At 40.5% G+C, this 14023-nt stretch overlaps 1 protein-coding gene across 1 annotated transcript in view; it reads right to left on the reverse strand.

Moving 5' to 3' along the window:
- Positions 1-7319: 7319 nt before the first annotated feature.
- hpse2.L (heparanase 2 (inactive) L homeolog) overlaps positions 7320-14023 on the reverse strand; it is a 166840-nt gene continuing 160136 nt past the window's right edge. Inside the window, exon 12 of the mRNA XM_018225283.2 lies at positions 7320-9254. Within this exon, the coding sequence (XP_018080772.1) occupies positions 9089-9254 (166 nt within the window). The 3' untranslated portion in view covers positions 7320-9088. The remainder of the gene's footprint in view (positions 9255-14023) is intronic.

Genomic DNA, 14023 nt, shown 5'->3' on the forward strand with positions numbered 1-14023 from the left:
CGGCAGGGCGGGTCAGCGCGGGTCTATAAAAGGAACCCGGAAGTCGGGCTTGGGTGGGCACGGGTGGAGGGAGGGTCAGCGCCGGATTTAACTTTTGCGCGCCCCTAGGCCGGCGGTCCGACCAGGCGGCCGCGCGGTCCTAGCGCCCGCCTTCCCAGCAAGCCGGCGAAAAAACACCGGCGCAGCTGGTGCAGTTGAACGGCGGCTGGGCGGCATGCCGCCCCTATTTCTTTGCCGCCCTAGGCCCGGGCCTATGCGGCCTTGCCGCAAATCCGGGCCTGGGGAGGGTGGGTTTGGGTCGGGATTTACCCGACCCGCACATCACTACTGTGGATGGTGCTTCTTTAGACTGGGTCTAGACTAAACTTGAAACTTGCTCCATCGCTGAGTGCTCTAAACCCTATAGTAAACTATAGAAGTTGCTCTTAAATAACTTGATTACAGATGCAAAAGAATTAACTGGTGACTGCACCAAAGGGTCTGCAACGCCTCGGGCCTGCCGGCAGTTCGCACACTTGCGAATCTGCCACGATCTCCAGCAGATAGCCGACACTCTGGCCCCGCACCGTGTAGTTCCGTTACTGGCCAGATTCTCACAGATTAGGAAGGATTCTCATTGGCAGATGGTTTTTGGAGAGATGGGTAAAAGTTTGACTAAGTAATGTTGCTTTAAGTAAACAACTGTGATGTAACTGGACCATCGATACTGTCATGCTTTAACCCTTGTGTGATGGTTGGTTTATTGGTCAAGCAACAGAATTTATACCATCACCTACTGCTGTGTCATAACTAGAAGCTACTTGACCCCCAGAAATACTATTTGGGGCACTGTGGAAAATATAAGCTGGCTGTTTCACAAGACATCATTCAGGTCCCATCTACACTGGGCTCTCCAGCAGCCACTGACCTAGGCGGAGCCTCGACATAATGGGGCAGGTCGGTGACGCGGCAGGGGCGGAGCCATGAATCATTGATTGCCGATCCTAATTTGTAAAACCGGGCAGGCAGTTTTGACTTGGACAGCCCTTCAAAATCAGGTCCGGGTCAAAACCAGACAGTTGGCAACCCTATCCTGATCTGCTGAATTATTTGGGGGTTCCATGGAAACCTTTGAAACTTAAGAAGCCATGTCGATGTAGGGACACATAGGGTTAATAGCCCCTATGGCTTTAACTCCCTACAGGTTCAGTTCCCTTAGTTGCTGGGCAGAAGGGAAGGTATCTAAATAGGTTCATTTGGGTTCATAGGTTCATGCTATTGACTAGCTGGTAGGGTGACCACTAAGAGAAGTGAGATTCCTGCCAAGTGTGTCTGCGGGGGAGTGTCAGCATGTGATGTTGCCTGTACCACTTACTCACTTTATGTTCAATAAACACTTTCTGTTTTGTTGTTTGCAAGAACCTTCTGGCATCCAATTCTTTTTTTAGTCACACAAGTGAGGTGTAGTTGCACAACTTTATTCCTTTACCCTTTCATGTAGCAAAAGTCCATCCTGTGGAGAGAGGGTCAAATGTAACCGGTGCTCTGCCTCTTTCCTAGCCGGACAAGGTATAGCCTAGACTAGATTGGCTTATATTACCTTGTCACATCAACTAAATACAGTTATAGGATCCCTTATCCAGAAACCAATTTTCCTGAAAGCTCTAAATTCTGGGATGGCCATCTCCCATAAGCAAATAATTAACATTTTTAAAAATGAGTTCCCTTGGACTTGATGGTAACTAAGCTGCAGGAATCCATATTGATGGAAAAACTTTCCTATTGGATTTATTTTATGTTTAAATGATTTTTTAGCAGGCTTAAGATGCAGTGATTTAAAAATTTTAAATAATGGAAAAATCCGTTATAGGGAAAACCGCAGGTACCAAGTATTCAGGATAGTAGATTCTATACCTGTATTAGGAGTTGCCGTTGAGCCAATGAGAAAACACTGTACAGGTATGAGGTCTTTCTGTAATTTGGATCTTAGTTTTTGTTTAGTTTTAGTTTAGCCTACTAAAAATGTATTTAAACATTAAACAGACCCAATAGGATTGTTTTGTCTACAATAAAGATTAAATATATTTTAGTTGGGGGTCAAGTTTATTATTACAGAGAAAAATCATTGTTAAAAATCTGGATTATTTGATTAAAATGGGAGATGGCCTTCCTGTAAATTGGAGCTTTCTTGATAACTGGTTTCCGGATATCAGATTCCATACCTGTATAAAATACGACTGCGATACATATATCAACACGCTGTTAATCAAAAAACATTTGCTCACACACATAAAAAATAAAAACAGACAATTTTGATGAATAATATTTTTAATTTCAAAATATTACATCACAGTTTAAAATGTTCTCATAGGTATCTATGCTCAGAATACTCACACACTCCATAATAAAATATGTTTGTTTGTGAAAGAAAATATTAACAACTTTAACAAAAAAAAAAAAACCCCATCGCTATAGAATAAACCCTCTGAAAAATGTCTCATTTTAACATTTCCTTTTCAGAAAATATAATTTATGACGTAACATTTACAACAGACGTGACCTGCTTGCCCCTCCCTCTGCAGCACTGGATCAATAGTAATTTGCTGATAGCAGGGCACAGGGTGGGATTATTAGGATGAAAAGTGATCTAGACACTAGTGTCTATTTAGCTGATTCTAAAACTAAACCCCGTATGTAATAAAAGGTACTATGTTTGCTCAGGTGCAGTAACTTATAGCAACAGTATATGCGCCCTGCTGATTGGTTGCTAGAGACCTGTTGCAAATATTGTACTTTTTATTACATTTCCCCAATATTCCTACTAGGAGGATTTGATACACGCAATAAACTCTCATTTTATAAAAAATCTAGCTTATTTTTCTTAAATTTTCTTGATTTTTATTAATAATGGTGGACTATTTTGTTTTAAGAGATAAAAGATAAAAAGCTAATTCTATGCCTTTATTTTATAAACACAGTATTAGACCGGTGCACACAAGAGAACCTGACATTCAGGAGATCATAGAGGTCAAGAAAAATGTAATATAAAGTAATATAAGCCTGTGGTGGGCCCACATCGATGTAGGCCCACTGGGAGATCTTTCAGCACTCTGGCAGTCGAGTCAACGCCTGTATAAACCATATGTGTTGTGCCTTCCACTGTCGTCTCCCTGTGTATTATACATGAGATCCTGTCTGCCCTAATGTATCACTAAAAAATTAGTGCTGTTGTAGGTACATACAAAATATAGACAAAAATAGTAGATAGGAAACAGAAAATACAGAAGAGCTCATTTACTGATGGTAGGGCAGGGTGCTAACTACAAAAACCAGGCACAAAGCCACCATGTTTTTCCTGCCATGCCACCAGTGACTGTGCACAAGACCTGTGCCATCTCTTCATTGGCTGTTAGACTGGAGGGTGTGTTTATTAATCTGAGTTGAGAAGAACTGAGCATGTTCAGTAGTCAACAGCCAAAGGAAATTCCAGAAGGAGTGGATTAGAGGAGCAGAAGGAATCATAAGTGATTAAGGGGATGCTGCAGCCTTACTATTAACTTTTGAACAACCAGAGTTGCAGGTATTTAGAGATTTTAAAGAGGCTCTTCAGTGATTACATTTTTGCGTGGGGGGTTTACATGTCCTTTAAGCAATGATCCTTTAGAGCCAAGTGCTAACAAAGCAGCCAGGATTCTCATTGGAGGATCCTTTTGTATTAATTGACCTGCATAAGTTAAGACTCGTATCATACAGTGTTGCTTTAAAAATACATCCTTAGTTGCTGGACTACAGCTAAATGGCAGGTGCTAAGGGCCAACTTTATTTTAAGGGACCTATACCTTCCCAAACTTGATTGCAAGATAATCAATAACTATAGAGGAAGCAGACACCGCAGTTGCAGGGAGGCCCAAGGAACGGGGGGGGGGGACGAACTGTGGGGTCTGCTTCCTCTATAGCTAATAAGAAAAACTCCTCCTCCCCAGCTGCTCTCTTACTGGAAGGGGACGCAAGTCAGGGGTATGTGGGTGGAGTCTGCCTGGGCGGAAAGTGGGTAGAAGGATGGGAATCTGAGTGCGCCAGGTCCCTCTGAAGGTTTTTTTCCAGGGGGGGGCGCCCGGCTCACTCTAGTTAAACCACTGAATACAGAGAAATGTGTTTAATATCATCAGAAGCAATCATATGAAACCAGTTTAGAGAGTCAAGTGTGAACAGAGCAGGCAGGATTCTTATTGGATAATTCTTGTGCATCAGTTGGGCCACTGGCTTTGGAGGACTGGAGAAAAGTATTATTAGGCAAGTTTGCTTTAATAGCTCATCTGTATGATTGTTGGATAAGGGGCCGGGCCAGCCTGGGAAGGCGGCCCAGGCAACCTGACCTGCCGCGTCGCCCCCTACACTGAGCGCGCGCAGACACGCTGACAAAAGCGTCACAGCACACGCCACTCTCACTTAGGTGCGCACATGCGCACGCGCGCACACATTGCATGCCACGCTCCTGTCACATGCGCACAAAGAACAGTAATGAAGACCGGACGGGGGTAGGCAGCAGTTAAAGGTACGTGCTGGGCGCCCCCTAAGCTTTGCGCCCTAGGCACGTGCCTACTCTGCCTACTCCTAGTTCCGGCCCTGGTTGGATAACAGCTCCCATCATGCTTTTACCCTTGATAATATACTGAAAAGTGCATGGAGTTGTCCAGCAACATCTGGGTGGAGCATGGGTGGAATATGTCCCCTTTAATCCTCTAAACTGGAAGATATAAAGGCTGAGGAATGAGTCAGTAGAAGCAGGCAACTGAATCTCTCTATATAGAAGATATTTAAGAAATTGAAAGGCGTTACGCTCACGTGCAAATCACACGGTGTAGGGAAAGATCTGCACATCATGTTTTCCGTGAAAATTGTGTTACAGAATGTCACCATGACCAGATCGGGAGCTGGAAAAATAAAACTTTGACCTTTATTTGGTTCTCAGTCCTGTATCATAATTCAGTCAGAGACTCCAGCGGTGCTGCATTACAAGCTGCCAAGACCCCGCTGTGTGTGGTGTTTTATGGAACTATCATTTGGAAAGATGACCCAGAAGCCCTTCCTGCCCTGGGAAAACAAAGCAGTGGGTGTGCCAAGTAACATTTTTACAGATGTTTATGAAGATGTTCCTGTCTGATTCCAATTAGGGATATCTTTTTTTGTAATTGCTATAAAAATGAGTGATGATCAGCCTGGATATCTGGAGATTGGCGCTGCGATAACTGTAGCGATATCAATACATCTGAACACAATTCAGAGTAGCTGGAATGGGATTTGTCCTTTTGCCCACTATGCTGGCTTGCCTTCCAAACCACATTTGGGCAATAGCTCAGTTTGTATGAGAACCTCAGCAAAAAAAGACAATATCTGACATACTAAAAATACCAGAACCACTTTTGTAATGCAATAAAGGTTTTCTCTTTTCAGCTGTAGGGCTGTACCTTCCAATGGTCCCTGTTTCCATGGGTCCAGTGTCGGACTTGGAGGGTCCGGGCCCACCGAGGTTGCCTTATCAGGGGCCCGCATGCACCCGCTCCGGGCCCCCAACTCCCCCCACCAACTTCATGGTCCCCATTTGGCAGCTGCCTGCAATCCGCCAGGCAGATGGGAGCGGATCTGGGCCGACGGGGCCCACCGGGTTTTTTCCCAGTGGCCTGTCGGCCCGATCGACCCTGCATGGGTCTACCTCAAACTGTGCACTTTAAAGGGGTTGTTCACTTTTGAATTTAGTACGATGTAGACAGTGATATACAGATATATATATATATATATATATATATATATATACGGGTTTCTGAATAACAGATCCCATACACACACACATTTTTATATATATATATATATATATATATATATATATATATATATATATATACTGTATATATATATACTGTATATATATATATATATATATATATGTATGTATGTATGTAGAATAGTAGAAATGACTCAGCACACTCAAACAGACCTGGTGCTCAGCTACTAGGGGTGCCTTCTCATCCAAATATCAATAGAAACAGTCCTTAGGAATAAGAAGCGGCACTCAGGATTTATCATTGCAAAAGTGAATATGCTTGCACTTTATCAAGCCTTACTAAATATCTCCCTCCATCTGATGTATTTAGAGAGAAATACAGTGACAAGTGACATCATCTACCTGGCTCACGGTTTCACTGCAACCAAGAACAACAGTGTAAAGTACACACCACAAACAGACCATCTGAATCTAAAAATTATAAAAACAGATATAGATCATAGTCTTTATTGAGACCTGATGGATAAAGTGATTTTAGTCTATTGATCCACAATACTTCCCTCTTTTTAAGTTTTAATTCTCGATTACCACCCGTTGGCACACTCTCCAACACCATTTTTTTTAATTGATCTGAAGTATGGCCTTTCTCCAAAAAGTGCTTGGATACAGGTATGGTCGCATTACCCAAATTAATAGAGAATCTATGTTGCGAAATACGTGACTTCACCATCTGGTAAACACATAGGGGCACATTTAATAAGCTCGAGTGAAGGATTAGAATGAAAAAAACTTTGAATTTCGATGGTTTTTTTTGGCTACTTCGACGATCGAATTGGCTACTCCGACCTTCGACTACGACTTCGAATCGAACGATTCTAACTAAAATTCGTTCGACTATTCGCCCATTCGATAGTCAAAGTACTGTCTCTTTAAAAAAAACTTTGACTACCGACTTCGCCACCTAAAACCTACCGAGCACCAATGTTAGCCTATGGGGACCTTCCCCATAAGCTTTCTAAGCAATTACTGATTGAAGGAAAATCGTTCGATCGATGGATTAAAATCCTTCGAAACGTTTGATTCGAAGGATTTAATCGATTGTTCGATTGAAGTAAATGCGGTAAATCCTTTTTACTTCGATGGTCGAATATCGAGGGTTAATTAACCCTCGATATTCGACCCTTAGTAAATGTGCCCCATAGATTGCAAATGTTGTAATACAAGTATAATATCCACGTAGCTGCACACTCTGTCCAGTCTGAGGGTGGACAAATTCCTTCCCTTTTGAGTTGCGCTTCTTATTCCTAAGGACTGTTTCTATATATATATATAGAATATTATATATATATAGAATATTATATATATATATATATATATATATATATATACACACACAAAAGCCATGAATATCTTGTAAATTATATCCTTATAAATGATGTCATCAGTTATAAACGGTGATATCCTTTCTGTCACATGACTCACTGAAACTTGTGTATATTAGAAGTTACCTCGGAGTTCCATGACCTTTATAAAAACATATTTATATGGTCATGAAACTCCTCGGTAACTTATAATATCCTTATATTTTACAAGAGGGGGTACTTTTATATCACTATATATAAAACCTCTGGGGCTCATTGATCAGCACTTGCACCCAAGCAGCCATAGCATCCAGTCAAAGTTCTGCCTTACATTTCTACCAGTAGCTGGCTGAAAAAGCTTATCACTAATTGGTTGTTATGGGTAACTGGCCAGCTGCAAACTTGGACATTGTTAATAAACTTACCTGAGCCATGGGTGCAGCTAAATTCTACACCGTCTAAACGAAGAAGGACTTCAATACACACTGTTATAATGTAGCACAAGTAGCCCAGTAACTCTCTATCCATGAGCATCACAGTTAGGATCCCCCTTCTATTTCCTTAGTAGAAATGAATAATGCTCCTAGATCCAAGACAAGTCCATTCCTAAAAGCCTAGAACATGATGTCAGATACATTTGAACTGATCTTTCCTTGGAACTGGCACACAATTCAGCCCTAGCCTTGAAAGAGAAGACATATCTTAGTGGGTTCTCCTTCTCCTGTTCTTCCAAGATGAAGCAAATGTGCAGGGTGTTGGTGTACTCTCAAAAGCACAATCTGTACCCAAAGTTATGAACTTGGAGGAAGAGGAGAGCTGCTCCGTAGGAACATGGATGTTAAGATATGCCTGCATGAACATACATAAATAAAAAGATGTGATGGAGTCTCAATATCTTATAATACATAGGTGGATGGTTACAGAAAGTGGTACATTAGCCTCATGGTTCGTTATGCCAGGGCTTAGTCCTCTTCAGAGGAGTTCCATGTACTTTACATTTGGGTCTAAACCCAGGGAAATACATGTTCAGTACATATAAGGGCTTATATATAAACACAGGTGCTAAAGTGCGCAAATGCAGTTGCCTATAACAACCAATCATGTTTACTTTTATTTTCCAACTTGAAGTTGGAAAACAGTTGCTGATTAGCATCTGGACTTGTGTAGTGTAGCTCCTGTGTTTGTAAACCAGACCCATAACAGGTTCCTTCTGCACCCTCTTCTGATAGTATATGGGAGAAACCGTGTCTAATAAATTGTGAACACTGTAGTAAAAACATACAGCGTTTCAAACAGTAGCCCAGTTGCTTATCATACTAAAATAAAACTTTTACTGAGTAGTAGGGAGACCCTACTACTTATATTTGTATATATACCTATATATAAATATAGTTATTTCTTGTGCCTGTCATAGAGAAATATGGCATTTATGGGTATGGGAAGAAAGCATATCTTGCAGTCGCACTCTTATTTAATTCTCGAGTGTATCTTGTATTTGATTGAGTTTTCGAAGCTTGTGCCGAATAGCTTTACATTGTCATTATCATGCTATATAAACAGTAGGAAACCTACGTTTTTTTGAGGGGTAAAAATGAGTGGAAGAAATAAGTTTGATTTTTGACAATATGATAAGTAATGAATAGATCATTTTGCTTCCAGCTGATGTGTTCCCTGCACCCCCTTAAAGCTCATGTCATACAGGGAGATTAGTAATATGCATCGACAGCTACATACAGCAGTTACTAATCTACCTGTGTGATACCAGCCTGATACAGGTGAGCAAACTAGTGCATAAAGAGTTTAAAGTAGCCTGGATAATGCAAAAGCCACCCTGCTAGGGTGCACTGGGATACACACTTACATTGGCCCCCAGCAGGATGGGCTTCTCGTGAGTCTCTTCACTGTTAGTTTGATCACAATAGACAGAACACTGGATGTTTTGTGTTAATCGTGGCAAAAGGTTCAACTACCGATATCGACAAGCCACTGCATTTACATTCTTCACCACATAAAAGCCTATGTTCAAGGGAGGAATGACAAGTGTACGGCCGGGTCTCAGTGGTCTTGGTTTGAGCTCAGGGAGGGTTCCATCGTCAACCAGGGCAAGGGGCTGTCCGTTCAGCTGCACTAACCTATGGGAAAATGAACAACAATACATAATTACAAAACTATTACATATTGTATATGATATAGTAATCTATTAAGGGACAACTGGAGTCCCAAGGGCATCTTTCATTAAATTGCTAGTTCTGATACACACAGCATTTGTGAGTGCACGTCACCCAAGACTTATGAGCTGCAGTCTATGGGAACAGGACTAACAGTCCTGTGCTTTAAAACCAACATATTAAGCAGAATGCATAATGTTCTGAAGTCTTGATCCCCCTTAGACCTTAATATGCTGAAAGCTTGCATTGATTATCATACCAACATAACAACAAACGATTTACCCTCACATCACAACTTTCCTTGTGAGAATATTTTAAAAACTTCAGTTACAAAATTCAGCACTAGGTGGAGCCCTTGAGAGCTGCATGAATAAACCTTACACAATTATTTTATGGTTTATATAGAGTACAAGTTGTAACTTTTATAAGAGGCTTGACAAGCAGTTTAGTTTCAGGTCTTTAATAGTCCTAGCTGCATCCCCAGATCTCTTCTAACTATGAATCCAGCACCCCTACATTGACAATAGCAAGTTACCATTCTTTGGTAAAGAACCAACACATATACCGTACATGAAGAATGCAAATAGAGGCTTTGATATTAATTAAGAGTTCTGCCATCAAACATTAACTTTGCCTTCCTTCAGTAGTTCCCTTTCAACAGATTACTTTGGTCTCTAGGGAAAAGGAGCAATTCTTACGAAAGAGACAATCTAGCATTGTGTGGATAGTTAGGGGGATTTGAAGGTCATATCAGAAATAAAATAACCTTTCAGTAGCTTCTGCATATAGTTTTGACTGCTGTCAGAAGATACACTCATTGGCCAGGGCAAATATATTAAAATGAAGTGAATGTTTCTCATAGGGATCCAGGATTTGGTTTGGGATTCAGCCAGGATTCTGCCTTTTTCAGCAGGATTTAAATTTGGCTGAATCCTTGTGCCTATCCGAACAGAATCCACCCCCTAATTTGCATATGCAAATTAGGAAAGGGAAATCACTTAACCTTGTAACAAGGAAGTAAATGTTTTCCCCACTTTTTCCCTTCCTGTCCCTAATTTGCACATGCAAATTAGGATTCGGATTCGGTTCAGTATTCAGCCGACTTCAGCCGGATTTGGGGATTCGGCTGAATTCCAAATAGTGGATTCGCTGCATCCCTAGTTACTCAACAACACTAAAGGGAATGGTAGTTAAAAACTCGATGAAGTAGGAGGTAGGGTGGGATACTAAAGACCAAATTCAGTGGATCCAATTATTGGGACCCTAGATCACATTAGGGGCCGGTGCAGCCCATAAAGACCAATTCATCAGTCTTATGTTGTTATTGCCACCATTGGTGAAGGGGGGAAGATTGGCCTCCTCCCAGGGCCCAGTTGAAGGGGGGGGGCGGAGTCCTGTGGAAGTGGTGAGCTCCTCAAAAAGGAGGCAGGGTTTTGGTTGACTGGAGCCAGGAGTGTAACTACAGAGGAAGCAGACACTGTGGTTGCAGGAGGGCCCAGGAGTGTAGAAGTCCCAGTAAAGCTGTAATTAATGAGCAATTTGAAAATACCTTGGTAGTATAGGTCAATTTACCAATGCTTTGGGGCCCTAAATTAAATATATTGTTGGGCCCAGTAACATCTAGTCATGCCACTGACTGGAGCAGAGTTTGTGTGAGTCAGTGTTGGGACAATATGGGTTTATGGGGCCCCACTAGTCCTTCTGGCAACCAGCAGGATTTTTTGACCAGCAAAATGAATAACTGGCAGCTTGGTCTCCTATATGGGCCAATAAGATGCTGGCTCATTTAGGAGAGTTGACAGGCAATATTGGTCCATATCTGATGGGATAAACATACGTCCTCCATTGTACAAACAGCTCTTCGTGTAGATGAATCTTTGGCACTGGTTTTCCTCCTTGTTCTCCTAAATTTCCTGTTAATTTGCTGTGACTGCAGCAATTTTAATCAAGACAGCAGTTTAAGTGATAGTTTGATTAGACAGATACATCCTGGGAGCCACTGCACTTCGTTCTCCACACATCATTTTTTTCCCTATGCCATATAATAAGACGGAGGTGATTGTAACATACAGTCATAGCAATGTAAGTCCCATTTATGTTTTGTTTAATGTATACCTTTTTAAACCCTGACAAAATATTATGAGCTGACTTTAGTTGTCTTCGTTACTTAATAGAGTCTTCACCATATCTTTATGGTCTCATGCTGCTTGTTATGAGGATATTTTGGGAGCTGTGTATAACTACTCTGTACAATAAAAAGATCACATTTCCATAGCTGGCAGAAGTGTTTAAAACATAATCCAAACATGTCCAAACCTCTTTAAGATTAAGAACATTTGTTTGGAAATGCCGGAATCTCAATTTTCTACCAATCTTTACAGAGGAGTTTAATGTTTGGGTTTGGATGCAGAGGTCTGGACAAGGCACTATATCTCAGGACATTAATGTAAGCCAGGGCTGACAAGTTAAACACTACAAAATCTTTCTAAAGTAATGTCTGCTTTTTTTTTTTTTTTGGAAACGTTTTAAGTGGGTCACAAGCAGACTGGAGAAGTCAAGATTTAATTTTGAGCAAGGCACCCTAGTTTTAAAATTTTGAAACACTTTTATCGGAACAAACTGAATCCTAATGGAATTAATCTAGTGGTAAAAAGTGATCAGTATCAATGCTGATAACTCAACACAACTGTTAAAGACTTTGAGTGAGTAAGACTAGCGAAATATGTCAAGATTAACCTGTAAATATAATGTGTATTAATTTCTGGTCCCTGGACACAGAAGTCACAGTAAAGCTCCCCATAGACACAACGATTCTTCTTGCCGAGCGACCGATTTTAGGGTAGTCCGACCAATCCTTTGAAATTATCGTGCGGTTAGTGGCATTCGAACGATCGTACATCTTACGATTTTTCGGCCGACATCTGTCAGGAAATTGATCGGCCAGGTCAAAAAATCTTTGTCGGTCCCAGTGCTCCCCTTTGTTTTCCTGGCAAATTGGTCTTTTTAGTTGATGGTAAATTCGTACGATCTTCCGAGAAAATCGTGGTCTCACGATGAGGATCTGATCTTTTAAAAATGTCAACATCTATGGCCAGCTTAAGACTGCCAGAGGCACACTTGAGCTCAAATGGCTTCAACTAAAGTATATATATATATATATATATATATATATATATATATATATATATATATATATATATTTGTCCATGGGATGATTAGGTATGTGTCAGTAAGGATTTCCACCTTCAAACTATCCCCTGTAGTTCTCATGTTTTTATTTTTAAACTCCCCGCCCCCCCAAAATGTCCTACTGCCTTGCACATGGTCAATGGCTGCTACACTGGCTCATTGGTTAAAGCTAAATACAAGACTGACAAGCAAGAAAGGTTACAGCTGTAAATTATGAAGCAAGAATTGTAGACCATTTACTTACAAGAATCTGGACTATCATTTAAATTAAATTGGACAAACTTAAACAGTGAAGGGGTTTCCCTAACTTTTTTTAAAAACACATATAAAATCATAAAACTGCAGGGCAGGATGATTTCTAATTAGTTCTAATATGATTATATTTCAGCTATGTGATGCACTATTGTTGAAGCACTCAGCGAGCATCTGAAGAAATTAGGGTTTACTAAGACAGGGGCAATATATATTTTGCACTTTGAAAATTGGTCTGAGGGTTATATCCTAAGTTGCAACTTTAGGTGCACCTAAAAATGGTAGTATTCAGAGTGGCAGACGGTGAAACACCCCTAGTAAGCGTTTAATTCTTATGCACAGGCTACACCAGGGGCTGTAAAGCACAGGAGAGCCCTGTACTATGGTAGACCTTAAAGGAAGTGTCTTAAAGTAATGGAAATATAATGTACTGTTGCTCTGCACTAGTAAAACTGGTGTGTTTGCTATAGAAAAACAATTATAGTTTATAAAAATAAATATATTTATAAATATATATGTGTAGCCATGGGGCAGCCATTAAAGCACAGGATACACAGTAGATAACAGATATGTTCTGAAGAATCCTATTGTATACTACAGAGCTTATCTGTTATCTGCTGTGCAACCTGAGCCTTTTCTCATTTGATTGGCTGCCCCCATGGCTACACAGCAGTTTGTTTATATAAACTATAGTTGTGTTTCTGAAGCAAATACACCAGTTATACCAGGGCATCATAACAGTACATTATATTTTAATTTCTTTAAAACTTTTTTTGTGTAACTGTTCCTTTAAGTCTAGGTATCAGCTGGTCAGCAGGATTTTTAATCCTATTCCTACACCGCACAACTTGTGCAGACTATTGCCACAGCAGCGAGTATTGTATGTAGTTTTATGTAGTGCACCCAGCACATGAACTCTAGTATCTCTTCCCCCATACATAAATTATATGTGGATAGCTCCATTTGTATGACAAAGCCTCATATAGTTTAATGACACATGTTTATTTCAGTGTTATTATATTCTTAAACCACTTTACATCTTTAAAAGTGCCAAACTTTATTCATATCTCAAAGAGATTTTAAAATGTTCCCATATAACCAGGAATATCTGAATATAAATGTGTTTTTTATACAGACTTCAAATTGGTTAATTGAAACACCAAAAATGCAAGTCTAAACAGTGGGATTTGTATAATGAATAAAAGTTGATACTGATCTAAAAAGCTCAGATCTGCACCTGTAGTATTAACCAGCAGGGGGCACAGCGAGATTCCAAATTTATCCTTTTCTAT

The sequence above is a fragment of the Xenopus laevis genome, chromosome 7L, assembly GCF_017654675.1.
Source record: "Xenopus laevis strain J_2021 chromosome 7L, Xenopus_laevis_v10.1, whole genome shotgun sequence".
NCBI classification, from domain to species: Eukaryota; Metazoa; Chordata; class Amphibia; order Anura; family Pipidae; genus Xenopus; species Xenopus laevis.